Here is an 18,910-nt window from a genome sequence, read left to right as displayed (position 1 = left end):
GCACTCAGTGGTTCTACAGTATGACACAATATTTGTGCTCCTTCTAATTTGGTTCAGTCTGTTCTTTCCAGGGGTCATGTTGGAACTGAACATATCATTTAGAAAATCAGAATGATTAAGAAGACTAAAACACTAATGAACTTGCAGAATTGTTTGGCGGGACATATAAAAGATGCAAAAACAGGCTCATGGAGCAGAGGAAGCGTGTTGTATGTTCTCCCAAAATAACTAGACAATTCAGTAGGCCTATTTATGATTGGTTAAGACCACCACAGAATCAGCTTGGTGAGTTGTATAAAAACCACTAATTGAAGAATAAAATATTTTTACAGATGTTGATTCACACATATATTTGGAATCTCAATTCTCTACAGCTGTCAGCTGTGTGATAGTAGCCCAATAGAATAGCCAAACAGAAATTACTAAAAATTATCTTTAAATTATTAAAGCCTACAAGTAATCATCGATACAAATGTAAGTAGCTTTTGTATATGTAATAATCAATATCAAAGGTACTCATTTTAGTGTATTTTTGGTGACTTCGGGCATACAAAAACCTAGCCTGAGAATCAACAGAGGTAGGACTTAGACCTGGTTTTGCCATCTGGTATATATTTGACTGCACAGAACTCCTTTAACCTCCAGAGTCTGTTGAAAGGAAATAAAAGTACCTTTCCGAAATGTCAGAGTTATAGGTTAATGTAAAATAATATGAGAAAATGATCTGTAAACTCAAAGTCCCTATTAATATCTAATATTGTGTTTATTGGACTATAACTATGAAATCTAGGATTTTAACATTTGGAAGATACTTTCTTAGTGTATGACAAACACTAGAAATCAATCATTTCCTTTTATTTATGTTCTCAGTACATGTACTTTTATGAAGAGAACCCATTTTTGATGAAAGTCTTCAATTTGTTTTATTTCTGAAGAGGACAAAATGAAGAAATGTGTTCATAAAGTAAGAGAAGGAAAGTATCTAGAAGCTACCACCATGACCCCATCCCCCTGTTGGGCTCTGTGGTGGTTTTGGAGGAAGGGTCATGGGGTGACCCTGAATCTGTGGTTGAAGTGATCAGGTTGCACCAAAGACCCATGGGCCTGGTGAATTCTTAGGGTTCTTTGTCATTGTTGCTCACTTTGATTAACATTTACATAAACTGGTTTAGTTCATGTTTATATTAACCATTGCTTAGTGATTTAAACTTTATATATTCATCTTTGTGCTGAAATAAAGTAATCTGTTACTAGAGTCAATAACTAGTAGTAGAGAAATCATAAATTCCCTGAAGTAGAAAGAATCTGTTCTCTTGGAACCAGAATGAGCTAAGCTCATAGGATATTTTCTATAGTTCTAATAGGGTGGCTTCTTGAAGTATCCAGTTCTATTCAGGGACTAACTTATCCCCAAGAAGAATCTCATCAATATATCTTAAAGTCAATTTTGTATTGAAATATTTGGGAAAAGAAGGGAAGTTTTAAACTGCTCAGCTGGATCAAAATACAAATTGAGTTGGTGGGAGCTACTGGGTGGTCTGAGCACTGAACTTGGAGAAACAGCAGCAATATGTTTTGGCTATGTCGTTGCAAATAAGTATTTCTTCCAGATACTTACTTATAAAATAAGTATTTCTTCCAGATACTTATTTATAAAATAGAAATACTAGTATCTGTTCTGCCTAACTTAGAGGCTGTTATAAGGGCCAAAAGAAAAAGAGGAGGTCACAGACTGTGTCCAGTCAGTCAGTCCTCAGTCAAGACCTCTGTGTTCTGGGGAGTGTGGGTTACACAGAGAAACAGACACGCCCTGTCTGTAAGGTGAAAGAGAGACTCACAGAGAACAATCTGAGGTAGTAGAAACCTGGTATTGATTAGGTGGCAGAGACGAAAGCAGGAACTCAAAGAGGGAAAGGTAGCTTTGGGATACAGTGGCCAAAGAAGAGGAAACAGGATTTGATGCAATTCTTGAAGAGTAAATATTATTTCCACTGATGGAAGGAGATGGTTAAGGAATTTCTGGTCCGAGAGATGGTGTAAGGAAAGGTGCAGAGAAAGCAAATGTGAAGCAGGTCCAGAAGAGTGTATGCAAAGCATTTTGGCAATGGGGCAGGGGTTCCTGGAAGAGAAGCCAGGCTGTAAAGGCTGGGACTAAATTTCTGTAAGTCTTTCAGGATAAGTGAAGAGGTTTGAATTTTATTCCAGAATCACTTAAGATTCCTAAGCTGTAAGTGTAACAATAATGCTTTATAATGGCAAGGAGTTGGACTGTTTTCAAGGTTGTTGTTGTTTTTAAGCACTGCTTCAATTGGGTCTTTCAGTGACTGGGAGATGGGGTAAGGGATGGTAAAGGTACCAATGCCCATCCCCCACATGGGAACAGAGGTTCAGAGATGCCTTGTGATTGTTCCATAGTTACAGAGCACGTGCCTAGAAAGAAGAGCTCTCCTGGTCTGCTTACTAGCATAAAGATACCTTAGGAAGATGAATGTGGTGGTAAAATGTAGAACTGGCAAGAGTGGGACAAGGTAAGAGGGACCAGTTAGGAAGCTACTCACCTGGTTGTCTAGATATAAGATTTCCACAGACTAGAGCATCATGGTACTGACACAGAACTAGCAGCAGTAGTAAAAGATGTGGCAAAGAAAGGATTCCCAAAAGTTGACCAGGGAAGTGAGAGACAGAAGAATCACAGTTGAATTCAAGAGAAATTTTGGACTTTAAGCCTAACTTTACCAGTGATGAAATGGAAGGGTTACTAAAAATAAAGAGGCCGAAGTCTCCAGCCTCAACTACACGCTGAACTATCATCTTACCACATTCATTCTTTACCCTCACTTTGACAGGCTGCTTGGCATTCCTTTTATTTACCTTCTTGTTATGGCCTTGATCACACTAATTAGCTCTAGATAGGTGGACCGTGAGCGCCTCAGTAATTGTGATAGTCTCAGTAACTGGCACAGAGCAGTGCCTGATAAAGGTTAATTAAACATTGATCAACTGAATGAATGACTGAGTGAACGAATGAATGTCCTGACAATTTTCTTCCTACATCTCCAGGCAGTTCATACAATGCTTTCTTCAAAATTCTTCAGTGTTTCCCTTTGGTCTTTAAAATAAAGATGCAATTCCTTTGTATGGCCTTCGTAGCATTCTACCTGTAGCCAGCTTTCCCCAGCCCAGCATCCTCCCTGCCCACCCCCCACCTTCCCTAGCATGCCTCTGTACTCCCAATTCCTAAACACAGATTTTAGGGATTTTTAATCCCTGTACTTTTTTGCTTTCAATAGTTCTTGGACTTCAAAGCTATTCCAATCCCACTCTTCCACAAAAATTCAACTCAAATTCTACCTCATCCATGAGAACCTCTCCACTGTGCTGTCAGGGTGGATTTCATCCTAGTTCCCTGCCCTTTCACCCTAGTTCCCTGCCCTTTGTGCTGAGGGGTCTCATCTAGGGGTCAGATTGCATATCAATCTCCCCAACAAGTTTGCCTCCATAGAGCCTACAGGGGTGTTGGTAAATAGCAAGGGCTCAAATAAGGAAAAATAAAGAAAAAATAGCCAAGAGTTATCAGGGAATAAGATGATAAGCTTAATTTTCATGTTATAAAATTTACTGCTTTACGACAATTTTTTTTTTAGTGAAAAATAAAGTTCATTTAAACCTTGCATATTTTTGCAAAGAAGCTGCTTCCCTCCCTTTCTCTACCTATTAAGATGAAGGGTAGTTTTTCTTTCATATCCAGGGGTTTTCTTATTCCTTACTCAGCAGAAAAAAAAACCCAAACAAAAAGAAGAAACTGACATATTTTGGATTGACAGATGTCAAGGGACACTACCATCTAATTTCCTTGTTGATTAATTTGAAGGTAATTTCCTGGTAACCCAGTCTTCCAAAAATGAATTTTAAGTGTCATGTTGGAAAAAGAAAATTAATTTCTCTGCGTTAAACTTGCCAGCTTTTGAATTAATTGCATGAGCATAACAATCAATTAATAAATGTTACGCAAACAAGGGAAAATCGGTCAATTAAAAATGACAAAATTGATTCCAAAGGTAGATACACCAAAAGATTGTCATAACGCTCATTTCTAAGTTTGGCTATCTTATCTCTGTACAAGCTACCTCCCTACTTTTTTACACAGCATTCAAATTATGGAAGCTTTTATTATAATTTCTTATAAATAAATTACCAACTAAGCCTTCTTTAACAGGATTAAGGAAATCAAACATAAACAGTATTCCCCCTGTAGTTTAGGAGAAGGTCATTGCTTTGACAAAAGATGCACCCAAGTACTCAGTAAAAGTGGCTTGCAAAGAGGAGTCTTTGCAGAATGAACGAGTGTTTTCTGAACATTCGCCAGTGCTCTGCTAGGAAGGAACTGTAAATATTAACGGAAGATAATATTCTTCTGATCACAAATTCAGATCTCTTCCAAAGCAAATTGGGGAGCGGCAGAACCTAGGGAGAGTGTTTTCCTTCTTAGAACATTCAAATTGAACCTTCTAAAATCCAGTGCCATCCCTCCTTTTATCTGAAACTAACATGGTCTGGAATGCAAGCATTCACTCTCCTAGCCTGGATTTTGGAATTTGTTCCCCACACTTGAAAGATGGATGTTTTAGAAGTGTTGTCTAAAGAAAGCAAGTGCAGACCAGAAATTGTCCTGTGACAAAATCTGCAGGCTGCAAAGGTTTTGTAACTGTGGAGCATGTTATTATTGTTGTTCTTTACCTGATCTGTTCTGCTTGTCTTAATCAGGACTCAATACTGTTTTATAAATTATATCCATTGTCCATTAAACTAAAAGAAATCAGGGATTGGCGCATGCTTACCTCTAGTTTACTCATTTTGCCATGGGTATTTCTCCTCAGGAATATGTATAAAATTTCTAGAGCTATACTTTGGCACATAAAAGATCTCCAAATAAAGTATAGAAGAGACTAAAGAAGTCAGTGTACTTACACTTCAACATTCTACCAACTTTTTATTTAATGCTGAAATTTTTCTCAAATAACCAAAACAAAAGTCACCTCTTACAATCTTTGCCACCGACCAACCCTTCCCATGATAGTCTGTAGCACCATCATCCACCCTGTAGCCCTTGGGCAACAGCTTAGGTGTGTCTTTTGAATCTACCTTGACCATTCAACTCATCAGCAAGTCCTGTCAATACTCCCTTTAGCATATCCACTATCCAACTATGTCACATTATTTCCTCCTCATCTCCTCTGCCTGAACTTCTGCAGGAGGTCATCCTGCTTCCACTGTGCTACCTGAGCAGTTATTTACAGCCCCAGAAAGATGCCTCCACTCCCTCCTTTGTCATTTTCATCACTGTATCTTCTAACAGTCCCTGACAGTAATTAATGTCGGCGATACCTGCTGAATGAATGAAGTTTGGAGGAGGCACACAAAATGCTAAGAAAAGAGTGGGGCACCGCCCCTGAATCTGCTGTAGTGAGTGGGGTAGGTGTGCTCACACTACTTTGGGCCTCTCCTTTGGGGGTTATACCTGCCTAAATGAAGTAGAAATTAAAAAGCAAAAAGTCAAATGCTGATTCTACATCTTTTCAACAGTTGCCTATTTACTTGGCAATCCTGATAGCACAAGTCACTCCAATAATCTAAGAATCATTACTTGTTTTGCTAAAATCCCAAGGAAATAGCACAAGATGTGATATTTCAGCACTAATGAGGTTATGCCTGAAGAAGTGTGATTTTAATTGTGATAGATTTAGAGAATCCATTGCAAAACTGCGGGAGAACAGCATGCTCTATCCAGTTCCAGGGAAAGTGCATTAATATCCCATGTTTTTGTTTTATTTAGTCTTTGCTGGCTGTGTGGAGAATCACCTAAGGTAATGGTAGAGCTACTGGGGACTACATCAAACAAAACCCTACAAAGAAACTTTATTTTCTCCTCCTATACTATGAATGGAGCCTGCACAACAGAGAAATATTTGTCTTGAGCTGTTGCCTTATAAGCTACTAGATTGATTTGCTTTGCCACTGACAGTTCTGATCCTGACACAACCTTTCCAGCACCTTCCATCCTTCAAAGGTTGAAAGTCGCCACTTTAGTACACTGGCTCGCTAAGCCTTTTACTCTGGCAGCTGGAGGGAAGGAGCATCTATAGAATGCGACTTCATTCAAAAGACTGATCTGGGTTGAGTCTGAAAGCTGCTGGTAGAAGCCTGCATACTACCCGTGTTGCTGATTACTTCATTAGAACTCTGTGCGTTTCAAGAGCCATATGCTTTCAAGTTTCTTTAAATGGTATTAGGGGAAAATATCCTCAAGGCATTATTTTTAAAAGGGACTTCAAACATTCCCTAAGAAAAAAAAAGAAAGAAAGTATAGCACGTTTGAACTGCAGGGGATTGGAGGAGAAATCTTCCTTAGCACCACTGTGAAAATGGAGCGATCTTTCCAGTTTTAGGGTAAAGTAAGTGTTGGTCACAAACAGGGATAAATTTGGAGAGTGCATAGAGAAAGGTGCAGAAAGTCTCCAAGTCCTTGAGTCCTTAAATAAAATAGTAAAGATAATGATGACTTGAAGTTTTTGCAAAAAACAGTTGCATTCTTACATTTGTCAAATAAAGAAAACTGAACAAATCCTGTACAAAACTCTGCAAGTTCTTTCTATTTCATTCCACATAGGAGATACTTCTGAGATGATTTCTACCCCCTTGTGTTACAGGGATTCAAACTTCTATTTTAAAGACCTGGGAAGCAAGACTATAGGTAGGGGTAAAGTTATTTGAGTTTCCCTATCGAGGGTCTGTCTCCTCCGGAGGTCAAATCAAAGAGATGCTTCTTCGAGTTTAAACCCTCCTTTTCTAAATAGATCCCAACCTGATCTCATTTAACGCATTGATGTCTGGATTCATAGGCATTATAGTTGCAGTATTACATATCAAAAGGACTCTTGAGAAATTCCCTCGAATTGCTAATTCTAATTTCTTATGTATAACTACTCTATATTCACTCAGAGGACAGCTGCATTGTATGCTAAACCATGAATCCTAGAAATTGGTCCCTTTGTATGTAAGTTTGTATTAAATTGAGATGCTCTTTTTTCCCCCCTGTTTGTTCCCACACTTGAGTTCCTGGTGTCAGTTTGTATTTGGCTTCTTGAGCATATTAAAGTTTTTCTAGTGCTTATGATGTTCTTGCCAAGAGCACACTTGCAGCAATCTGCACTAGAACAGTCTCTGTGCCAATTACTTCAAAAAGTATTCTTTAAAATAGAGGGAAGTTTTTTTTTTTTAAAGGAACTTTTAGGTTTATAGTGCAGTGGTTTCAATTTTAATTTTTTAGTCAGTCCTCCTGAAATGATGACTTATAGGCTCTGGGATATGCATCACTGGGTTGTTTTCTTTTTTTTTTTTATAAAGCCTTTCTGCAAAATGGAAGTCCTGATAAAAGCAAGAATAGCAGAGGGAATCAGTAGTATGGAAGAAACTGCTGTCGCTGCTGACACCACACCCTCATCTATTTAAACAGCTTTGGAAAGGAAACTGCTAGAAGCTTGTTAAAGAGTTTCCAAATGTGTGACTGTAAATGACTATCTCTAATCATGGCTGAATAAACCAAATGCAGCAAATGAGCTGGTGACATGCACAAAAGTCATATGAGTCTTTTGAATTGCATATGCTGAATGGATAATAACCCATGTCAGTGCCATGGGGTCTTTTCAAGGTTAGAATCCTAAGTTTGATGGAATCATTTACATAGATATAAATATATAGATATAGATTTATAAACATGTTTGGAAAACAAAAGAAGAAGATGGAAGGGAATTTGCCCTCTGAAATGCACTACTGAATAGTAAAAAAGCCTGGGCCTGAGGTCAAAAGATAGGATTTTTTTTCTTCCTGTGTCTGCCACTAACTTGCTTTGTGTGCTTGGCCAGAGGCCTCAGTGTCCACATTTGTACTTCGGGAGAGCTGAGTGGGTTGGTCTGCAAGGCCCCTCCAGCATGTCACCTTTCAGAGATGCTGCACACAAAGAGGCCTTGGCGGGTGTCAGATTCATTCATTCCCCAAAGCAACCCCTTTGGAGAAGGATGTCTTTTAGAAAGGATCTCAGATGAAATTTAGGATTGCAATAAGCAACCTTATAAAATACGAACTCTGGAGTTTGGAAGGCAGGCTAGGAAACATTTAGAAAATGTGCTGTGCAAATCAGCACTAAGTACATGACATGCAGTGCTCAAAAAGATGGAGACCAAGATCATAGCATTGGAAAGTTAGAGGCTTCGATGATAGGGGAAGGCTTCATTCTGAAAAGCTTCTGATTTAATTGACTATCAGATTTAAACTACACTAAGGCAGGGTCCCAGAGACTATGTACTTAGGAGATCAATACAGAGAGGGACCTTTATAGACAAACACAGAACTACTCATTGCCTGACTGATGGGGTATCTTGGTTTCTAACCTGCATACTTTCTTGCACATATTTGGGTTTATAACCTAAGAGAACTCTTTGTTCTTGCATTATGTTAAGAGCCCCAAATACCTACTATTATTTCCAACAAAGTCATCGTTTTTTTTAGGATTGATGTTTAAAGGCATTTCCTGTCTAAATTTGGGAGCTATTGAGTTTTCTTTTTTCCAAAATATAATGGCCCATCTGCTTACTTTAAATTTTTTAATTATCAGAAATACAATTATAAATATTTATGTTTTCCCCTTTCGGGGCTGGCTACTTTAATAAATATTTCCACTCTTGAGACTGTGGAGTCACCCTTTCAGAAGGAAGTCTACCCACCTATGTGGATAATTGTCTTTTGTTCTGCATCCTCAGAACCTCAAGAAAAGAAGGGGTAGCTGACTCACATATACGAATTATTCCTCTAATGGTTTCCTTTTATTATTGAAATGTAATTATTTTTTCTCCTCCAGACCTTCGGTTTGGGTGAAGGGGTAGAGTGGTGGCCTCAGCATTTCCCCAGATAGCAGAGAGCTCCCCGGAATCGCTGCCTTCACTCAGGGCAACACCCTATCTGTGGCACACAGCTGTCTTTGGACATTTGGTGCATTTAGAATGCCTGTGTAAATTCTTCTAGCAAGCTCAAGAGAAACAAAGGCTTAGGAGACTAACTCAGGACAAGTCAAGTTGTTACGGAAATAGCAAACATTTGATTATTCTTATCTTCCCTAATGAGAGCTTGTGGGCACTAAAGAAAATAAATAATACCGTATGGCATTTCCTTGGTGTTGGGATGAGCCAGTTTCTATTCCTTACCTGCGCAGGATTTTTAGTCTTTTTTTTCCCCCCTTTTTTAATGTTGTCGGAATACCATTGTTATCCGCTATATTGTCTTTACCCTCAAGACAGTGGTGCTAAACCCCAAGGGACTTCTGAGGGCCAGGAGAGGTGATACCTCCTCCTCCACATCAAGTGATAGAGGAATAAGAAGTTGCCCTCCACAGAGGTACAAGGGTCTTCTGTCCTTCTCTAGGAGACTTTAATAAAGTAACTGCATCAAACGAAATTTGATCAGATGTGTATAGTTCAGCCTTCTTGCTTTGCCCCTTAACAATTTATAGAGGTGTTTCTATCATGGTCCTGTTTTATTAAATGATATTTGAAGTGTTCCACTCTCTGAGAAAATGTGGTTTATAGCTTTGGCATACATTTACATAATCTTGTTAAGGAGATCTCTCCAGCTTAGTTAAACTATCCCAATAAAAAATCTTATCTTTGGTATTAGAAAGACTGTTTTCTCCAAAGGGAACAGGAAACAGATATGGAATCCAGAGAAGCTAAGGCTTTAATTGTAGTTATATTTTTTATGTTATGTATTTGAAGTTTGTTAAAAGAGATGGATGGCAAGTGATTGTTATATTTGGAGGATACAATCACGTGAGAATAGAATGCTATGCCTAATGTATTTTAAATGTGGATTTTTAAAAATAATTTTTTATTTGTGGCCTTAAAAAATGTTTCTACATTAAAAAAAAAAAACAGTGATAAATTACCGGCAATCTCTCCGTTCCCCACTGGAGCCATCAAATTAAGGGTTAACCTCCTAGGATTCCCCTGAATTAATCAGGAGCTAAGCCAGGGGCAGGCTGGGCAAGGGGGAGGGGCTCATAGAGCCTGACACCCCCCAACCCGAGCCAGAGGCTCGCAGCCCTGGTGCAGCGCAGCCTGCTGCAGCTCTGTCTCTGAGAACACAGACTTTCCACGAATAAAGGCGCCCTGGCGGGACTCCTGAGCTACTCCCACCGCAGCTGGGTGTACAAAAAGCACACCCTGGTCACACACCAGTCCCGGGCTCCTGCTTAGCAGCCATGAACCTCCATTTTGTTGTGTTCTGTAGAGTTGGGCACAGGTAGGGGTTCAGCCCAGATTTAACTGTAACTGTGTGTTCCTCTTTCTCTGCATGTAGAAGGCCTTGATGAGCCACTGGGTCAGCTTGATTAAGAGCTCTAGATTCACTCAGTTCTCTAGATAACAAGGAAGAGCTGGGTGGCCTGTCCTTGCAAAGCAGGACTTAGAGGGCGTTGCTGCCACCGCTGGTATCCAAAATGCTTGGTGAAATGCAAATTCTCAGGCCCCCCTATTAGCTTTAAAGAATCTGAAGTTTGAAGTATGGGACCTGGGAATCCACATTATTAATAAGCTCTCCAGGTGATTCTTGCTCACATGCAAGTTTAAGAACCACTAACCCTAGAGGTTTTGTGGTTTAAAATAAATCCCTGATATCTGCGTTAGGTGTGTTAAGCTTTCCAATTAAAGAACAAAGTGTGTTTTCCCTGGTGCCCCAGGCCCATCTAGTTAGTTTCATAATTTGTGAAGTGGACAGAGAGTTTGAGATGGTCTTTACCTCAGAATAGGAATGCCCACGCCCATGCTTGCGCCTGAAGCTTTTCTTCCGGGACCTCAGTATCTCAATGCATGAATCCGGGCCCTTGCACTTCCCTCCTTTGCCCTTCTTAGTCCAGAGTGCCCTTGCCTACACTTCAGATCTGTCCACTCCCTAAACAGACCTTTGTTGAGTCTTCTCAGGAGTCAGACAAGCACCAGATACCTGTGTCCTGGTACTTCCCACTTCCTGCTCACCTCATTTCCATTCAAACCAAAGTTTGCAAGTCCTTGGGAATTAACTCTATCTCATTGTGGTTCTTCTCTGTAACAGAACTGCCTTAGCCAGGGATCTTCTTTACTTTGACCAGGATGCTGCCCTGACACTGAATCTCACCTCTTCCTCTCCTCCAGACCAGAGCCACCTTTAAGGTGAGCCCATCTGAGATCCCTCTAGTTCTTACTGGCTTTCTATCTGTAAATGCCACCCAATAGCAAAGATTCCTGATCTCAGGGTACTCCTGGAAATACTCCCACCTGGACAAACAGTTCCTGAATTGACAGCCATCCCCGTACCTGGCTGACATACATGAGGACATTCCAGGACCACCTTCTGTTGCCTCCACCCTGAAAGAGATTTGCCTGTCACCCCCTCCCAGCCAGTAGCTCATTTTCCCCTGGATCTTGCCTCCACCTCTGCCTTGAGAAGGTAACTTTTGCCTATCCCGTCCTTTCTTATTCCCAGTTGTTACTGTCCCATTATGAATTATGGCAAAGCCTATTCAAGTACAGTTAATTCCTCAAAATAAAATCTGACATTCAGAAAAAGGAAGGGAGATGGTTTTCTATTGTTCTCCTGCCCCTCGCAGGTCCCCAAAGGTGCTCCTCTAAGTATGAAACCTCTTCTGCACAGTTCTTGCCTCTGTGAACAAGTACTTAGTCTCAGCTAATAGGTCTGTTTCCCACTCCCACCCTAAGGCCTTATGCAAACAGCTCAAGGGGCTAGAGTCAAACAGATAGCTGTTAGGACAGATACTCCAACCTATGAATGTGATCTAAATCTGGGAAAACACACTACCTAAAAATTTGCATGAAGTAATTTACAAGAGATTGATATTCTCATGCTGGTTTAGAGGAATCTACTGTGCTGTAGGCTAGATGTTTTGATTCAGAAGACCTGGCTAAGCCCTTATCTTTCAGCAGGTTGAGGGCCACCTCAAAGCTCCCATCACTTACAAATAATTAGCTGACTCACCTACCTGAGCTGGTGATTGGATGAGCAGTATGCTAAATTAGACATCAACAGGAAATTCAAAGAAAAAACACTAGATTGCCAGGATAAAAGCTTAATTTTTAAGGTAGATTTGGATTCCCTTAAAGGATGCTCTGAAGATGCTCTAAATTCATAGCTCTAAATTCTCATCCCTGCAGCTATTTTTTGTTCCCTGATTTGCCTAGTCCTATTCTGTATTTGACATTATGTGTGGAAAATAATGCACATAATATTCAGCACTTCCTTTTGATAAAAGAAAATGTTTCCTATTACTAGCATGAGATTTACTCCTAGAGAAAATGGAGAATAGCTTCCAGATGTGTTTTTCTGTCATAGACTTTCTTGCCTAAGTATTGACAGAGGGGAGTTTTTATCAAAGTCTTTGTGATGGGCTTGTTTATAATGAGGAGATATTAGTGGAGCACATCTAAGTATTTATCACTAACAGACGACAGAAAGGAGCATATGGCAGAAAGAGAACTATATATTTGTCCAAGAAACGTGGCTTGTTAACACTCCCACACTCATCCTAAACTCTGCGGACCTGTACTTACAGCATGCACACATCGCTTGCATCAGAGAAGAAAAATAAATGTCAAACAATGATTTCTTCAATATGGGGTAATCAAATAATGTTACTTGAACACTTTATCAAAAGGGTGGGATTTCACCTCAGAAATCCTGGATGTTTTGCTTCACTGTGATGGCACAGTGTGTGCTGGTAAGGCCCCAGCTGTGCTGGTAAGGAATTTAGAGAAATATGGGCCTCGCATTTTTTTATAGTTCTTTATGATAAAACAAGAACAATAAAAAGGGAGTGAGAGTTGAGCTCTTACATAAAATTGAGCTCAGGGGCAAAGGATCTTTCAGTTCAGAAATCTCTTTTGAAGACTGACTGTAGATTAGATTTAAGACTAGACTAAGACGAACCTTTAGAACGCAGAGATGTTTTTTCACCTGGCACTAGCCAGAACCAAAGCATTGTTCCAACTCATATATGACCCATAAAAACCCTCTTGATTCTTAAAGTAAACTCTGCATTTATTAACTTGCAACTACACTCTGAAATTCCCACACCACCATCAAGTAAGGAGGGGGAGGAAAGGTCAACAGCACTGTAAATGTCACTCTACCTAGCAGTAGGTCATGGAATTCTCTAGACATCAGCTAGAACCTAGGCATCATCATTCCAGCGACTCTTGTTCTCCACTTTATAGTTGAGCAAAAGCTGCTTGCCCTAGCTGAGTAACTTGCCAAGGTTACCAGAAACAGCATGAAAGCTATTCTGTGTTCCAATTCATTGTTATTTCTACTCCATGGTATTCCTTTTTTTTAAAAGTTACTAAGCTCTTTTTATTGCATCAAGGCTCTTGATAAAACATCAGGCATATATGTGTATATAGTTAGGCAAATATATATAGGCCTATATGTGTATACACACACACATACAGATATATACATATATGATATTCAGAACCATTCCCCATTTGCCTACTTCATCTTACAAGGAAGCCATGGCATCCCATGGGCTGTTAGCAGGGAGGTCAGTAACAACACAGCAAGCTTGCCATTTAGATCAGAATGGAATTATGGGTGGAGAAAAGGTGGCTTAGAGCTCTCAGAATTTTTTTTTTTTAACAAAAATAGCTACTATAGAGTAAGAGAATCTCAAACTGGAAAAAAATATAACTGGCCTTAAGCCTCAGATACTCAAAAGGGGGGGTGGGGAGGAATCCCCTTGGTGTTCTCTGATCTCTATTTTCCCATTGAATTAGCTTCAACTATCACTTCAGGAAAAAATAAAGTAACTTTCCAAAGCTGCACCTCAACCATCATCCCCTAGTTGCCTAAACTCCTTTTTTCCAGTGATCCCTTGGACATATCATCCAGGATTTCTCCATTCTACTCAAACACTAAATTAAAATATTCCCTGGAATCTGTCCCCAGGCTCACAGCAACTCTTGCATTCCCAATTGCCAGTTAGTCTAGCCTCATGCTTATTCTGCTAATGGGCTCAAACACCATGTGCTGTCTCGCTTCCTGGACCCCACTGCCAGTTCCTCCTAACTGTCGTCATTTCAGCCATGTCTATTGTCTCCTGATGACATCAGTCCTGAGCACTGGACATTTCTGATAGAATACAAGAATATAGAAGGAAATCTAGCTTTTTTTATCTTGGAAATTCCTTTCACCATTCTGTGATCCTGATGTCAACAACTTCTCTAACATCAGTTTCATAATGCCTTCCTAACTTATTTAGTCAAAAGAATTCTCTAGCTACTCTAAATTCCCCCAAATTTTGTAGAGCAGGTAGGATGTGCCAGGCACATGCCAAGGCACTTCTGTGCATTGCTACGTAATCCTCTCAGCAGCGCTACGAAACCTGGAGCTCCTTTAACTGGTTTTGGATATAGCTTGGAAAAGACTTTTATAAAGACTCCCTGGATGGTTCTAATGTATAGGAAAGTTGAGAATCACCCCTGAGTTGAGAATCCACTGCCCAGGTGTTTTCCAGTAGTAGGTATCACCTTACAAACTTAGAAAGCAAACAACTGCTGGATCCGGGCCCTGGCACGCCAAATTGGAATTTCTGGAGATTGGAGCCTAGAAAATGCAGGTAACAATAGAACTTCACAGCTGATTCTGCTACATAACAGGCTGGAGGTCCTCTTTCTTCACCTGACACTGTGTCACCGCCCCTCACTATGACTTTGCAACATATAACTAGCCATGTCTCCTCCTTGTGTGTAGTCTATAAACTCTGAGGGTGGGTTTACATTTGATTCAGGCCCCTGACACCGAGTGACACTTTTGCACATAAGTGTTTTAGAAATTAAAGATCCATAAAATAGCCTAGTGAAAACAAAAACACCTCTACATAATATTTATTCTCTTTGGACTAAGTTTTAACCTCTAATATACTGACCTGGAAACTAAACAAATCATTTCAATTCTCTGAGCATCCTATCTGCATGGCAATGGGCCAGGGTTAGAACCCAGCCTGCTGACAATACTTGTTTCTCTACATCACAGACCATAAAAGCAACTATAACGTAGAAAAAAAAATCAACTCTGTGTTTGAATGCATGCTGTCAGACATGTTTCTAAAATAACCTGTCACATCGGGGGTGGGGGACTATTGGCATTGTGAAATGGATTAGGGAAAAACATCAATTTAAACCCCCAAATTAATTGCAGGATCTATCAGATATCCCTTTCTTCTCATCAGCCCTACCCTCACTCACCCCCAGATGTACGTTCATCCAGACAAACATCCACTGATTGTTCTTTGGCATTTCTTGACAACTGTTTAGTAACTACACTGGTAATTTCCTTAGGTATTTTTTTCTTCTTCTTAATTTGTTTTATTACTCAAAGCCCTTCAAATAACCAGAGCTCCTGTTTAAGTGAAAAAAATGTAAAAGGTTCACACACAATTGCCTAAAGTAGTAATGGCATCCATTCAATATAAATATGCCCATAAATGCATACAGGCCTAACAAAGTCAAACTGACAAACAGGACCTATTTGTCCAGGCTCTCTTTTGGCATTTACAAACTATGGGACTCTGGACATGGTATGAACATTCCAGAACCTCTTTCCTCATCGAAAAAAAATGAAAAGAAGAAGTAGCTAAAATAGACCTTTCCAAATATTCTAAAAATGAAATTTAATGACCCTTTCAAATAATACCCTTTGAAATTTACTGGGCCCTTGGTTAAAGATGAATAATTGGTATTTATCCATTTATTCAGTATTTTTAAAGCCAAACAGATTCATACTGACATTTGTTCATTTGTAAACTTCATTACAATGTAAAGTGTTCCCATCCATTATTTTCTTTTTATAATACAACACCATAATCATTATCTCCATTTCAAAGAAAAGGAAATTAGTGTGCACAGACATTGAGTGACTTTCCCAGGGTAACAAAGTAAAAACATGGCAAATCTAGAAACCCCAGACACAACTTTTAAACCTCTGGGACATCTCAGTGGCCAGGGGAAGAGCTGATGTCGGAGGCCAGGCACATCAGACGTGCAGACAGCCCCACCGGCCACACAGCAGCCTGTCTGCCTTGCTATGGTGTTTTTCTAGCCTGGGCACCTTTAAAGAGCTCTGGAATAGCATATCAAGTGGGGATTTATTTAACATATCATTTCTGGGTGTGTATTTTCCAGAGCATTTATAGATCTGTGTTTTTCCAAGAAGCTGAGTGTTCCTGATAAAACAAGACAGATAATGATAAATGAGCATCTATGTAAGCCTAGCTGGGAGGAGGACCAGGCACTGTTAACACCCCTCCTGTGAAGTTAATCCCATTTCTTTTAGCTATTTCTTTATTAGTTAATGAGGTCTTGCAAAATATGTGTGTCTGTGATGGTGTTTCAGCATCCTTGCCTCTAGGAACATTTTCAAATATTCATAAAGTATCTCATCTGACCAAAGCTTAAAGCGAAGGTGCATTAAGTATGAATTTAGTCAACTTCCAATGTGGGTGGTCGAAAAGCAGCGCCTAAAATAACCTAAATAATCCCCTTCATTGCTGCTTCCAGATCCGACGCGCTGGGCTCCAGTGTGAAGTGGGACAGGGACAAGGTATTATTTAGAACAGCCAGGACTCCAAAGAGCAGCCCCGGAGCTTTGATCCTGTTTGCTGACTGACAGCAGTGTGGCTTGCTTTTGGAAAATTGAATAATTTAAGGGAAGCAAAAACAAAACAGACAAGGAATGACCAGCCAGGCCCCTAGGAAGGAGAGCAGATGCTAGATCTTATTGTTCCAAGGAGGCAAGAGCCCACTTCCCACTTTGGTTCCTTATGGCAAAGGGGGAGCAGTAGAATCCCAAAAGAGAGTTTGGCACTCGGTGATGCATTTGGAGAGGGAAACCAGAGAACAAATTCAGTTAGCTGCTAAACTGAGCTCCATGGTACAGTGAGTCCCAGCGATTACTTCTACAACCTAGTTCCGAAAGACTCCTCGTGACACAGCATGGACTTCCGAACATAGCTGGAACCCTGCGCACATGCGCACACACACACAACCGAGCCCCGCCCACACACACCTGCCTTCCCATCTCTCTAAAGCATAGCCACACAAATCCTTCACACTCTCCACTCTTCGGTGACTTTTTCCCCAAAAACATCACTTAAGGAAGTTGACACTATGTCTCCTTTCTATGTGCAAAGGAACTTTTCCAACGACACCTTTGTAAAAGCAACACCGTTTTTTTGGCCCTCCCTGGTGGCACAGCGGGTTAAAGCACTGCACTGAGAAGCTAAAGCCACTTCCGCATGAGTTCGATTCCCGCCTGCCCGGGAGGTGACCACATGGCGCGGCAGACCTCTCCTGACCCGCCCGCTGCTCCCCTCAGCAGTGTACTTCGTAGATCTGCCTGTTCTGCTCCCCACTCTGTCTCTGGTGAATCCTCTCACCGCCCCTGAGCCTCTGGCCTGTACCCCAGTTCTGTATGAACAAATAAGTAAATCTTTTAAAAAATAAATAAATAAAACAACACCGTTTTTAAATTGTGAGGATGAGGAGCCGACTTTTGTACCTGGATGGTGTGGACTGCCTGTGGAATACTTTGACAAAAACCTGAAATTCACAGCCCAGTAGCCTCGCGAGTTTCTGGGCAAGTGCCTCTGAGCTGCCAGCAGTGCAGCAGGTCTTCCGGCCCTGCTTGCATATGAGCTCAGGGAACAAGAAGCAGGCCAAAGGCCGGCCACCTTCAACTGCAGGGGGCATTGCATTATCTGTGCTCCAAAGGAGCCATTGCTGTCACCGCCACTGAGTCATTCCGTCACGGAGTCTGTGACCTTTGCAGAATAACCCTCCAAATGAACGAAAGCTCTGAGTCACACTTCTAAAAGGAGATGGCCATGTAATTCTAAGTATAAATTTGGAGAGACAGACATCACCCACTACAAAGCACTGATAATGCAAATGTTTCTCTGTGTATTTCAATCCTCAACTTTCTGTCATGTTATATGGTTATCAACTTCCCCTAAATGTTAAAAAAAAAAGTCCTAAAAAAAAAAATAGCAATAGCACAGTAATAACATAATAACACAGCCTTGAGAAATGCTTAGTGTAACATTAGTTCTCTTTGGTCTCTTGCCTTGAGGACATTGAGGACATTCTGACAGTCATTATGATTACAGAAGATAGGAGCTAATGTTGGTTGGTCCAGATGTAGTTTTGCATTTCTTAGCAGAAATACTGTTCCATCCCAGATGCAAATTTGACTGTCTTCTATGCTTAATGTTCTATTACAGGTGATTCATATAACAGGCCGGCTTCGACTAAGGGTGTCACTATCCCACGGGAGGACCGTCCCCAGCCAAATTATGGGTCTTGTGGTCGTGGCTCATGCCTTGCCGCCCCCTACGATCAATGAAGTCAGAATCGACTGCCATATGTTCGTCACTCGAGTAAATATGGACCTCAATATCATTTACTGTGAAAATAGGTACTTGTTTTTGTTTTCATTTGCCCTTTGTCTGTTGCTCACTGGTGAGGGCTGGTGTTTTCAGCAATTTGAAGAACTTTACTCTCCCACCGAGGCTCATTATAAATCCTGATCTTATTTTTAATGGCTGCTTGGACTGACACCAAACATGCTTTTTATTTAAATTTTACGTTGCTGCCCTGATTTACATTAGGGACAACAACGGAAAGAATCGGGATGCCCAGACATCTGTATACCATCATTAAGTTGCATTTTGGCTGCCCAAAGAGAGAGCAGGCTTGAGACTGAGACATCATTGGCAAAATGTTGCCATAAATGTAGCGCTGTCGCCTTAGCCAGACTC

The 18,910-nt window shown here is 40.5% G+C and overlaps 1 protein-coding gene across 1 annotated transcript in view; it reads left to right on the top strand.

The window, feature by feature from the left end:
* The window catches only part of NPAS3 (neuronal PAS domain protein 3), an 821,118-nt gene that overhangs the window by 774,102 nt on the left and 28,106 nt on the right, over positions 1–18,910 (top strand). The window contains exon 8 of the mRNA XM_012724628.1: positions 18,374–18,567. Within this exon, the coding sequence (XP_012580082.1) occupies positions 18,374–18,567 (194 nt within the window). The remainder of the gene's footprint in view (positions 1–18,373; positions 18,568–18,910) is intronic.

The sequence above is a fragment of the Condylura cristata genome, unplaced genomic scaffold (genome assembly GCF_000260355.1).
Source record: "Condylura cristata isolate star-nosed mole 26May11 unplaced genomic scaffold, ConCri1.0 scaffold00013, whole genome shotgun sequence".
Lineage (NCBI taxonomy): Eukaryota > Metazoa > Chordata > Mammalia > Eulipotyphla > Talpidae > Condylura > Condylura cristata.
This window is presented reverse-complemented; position numbering and strand designations above follow the sequence as displayed.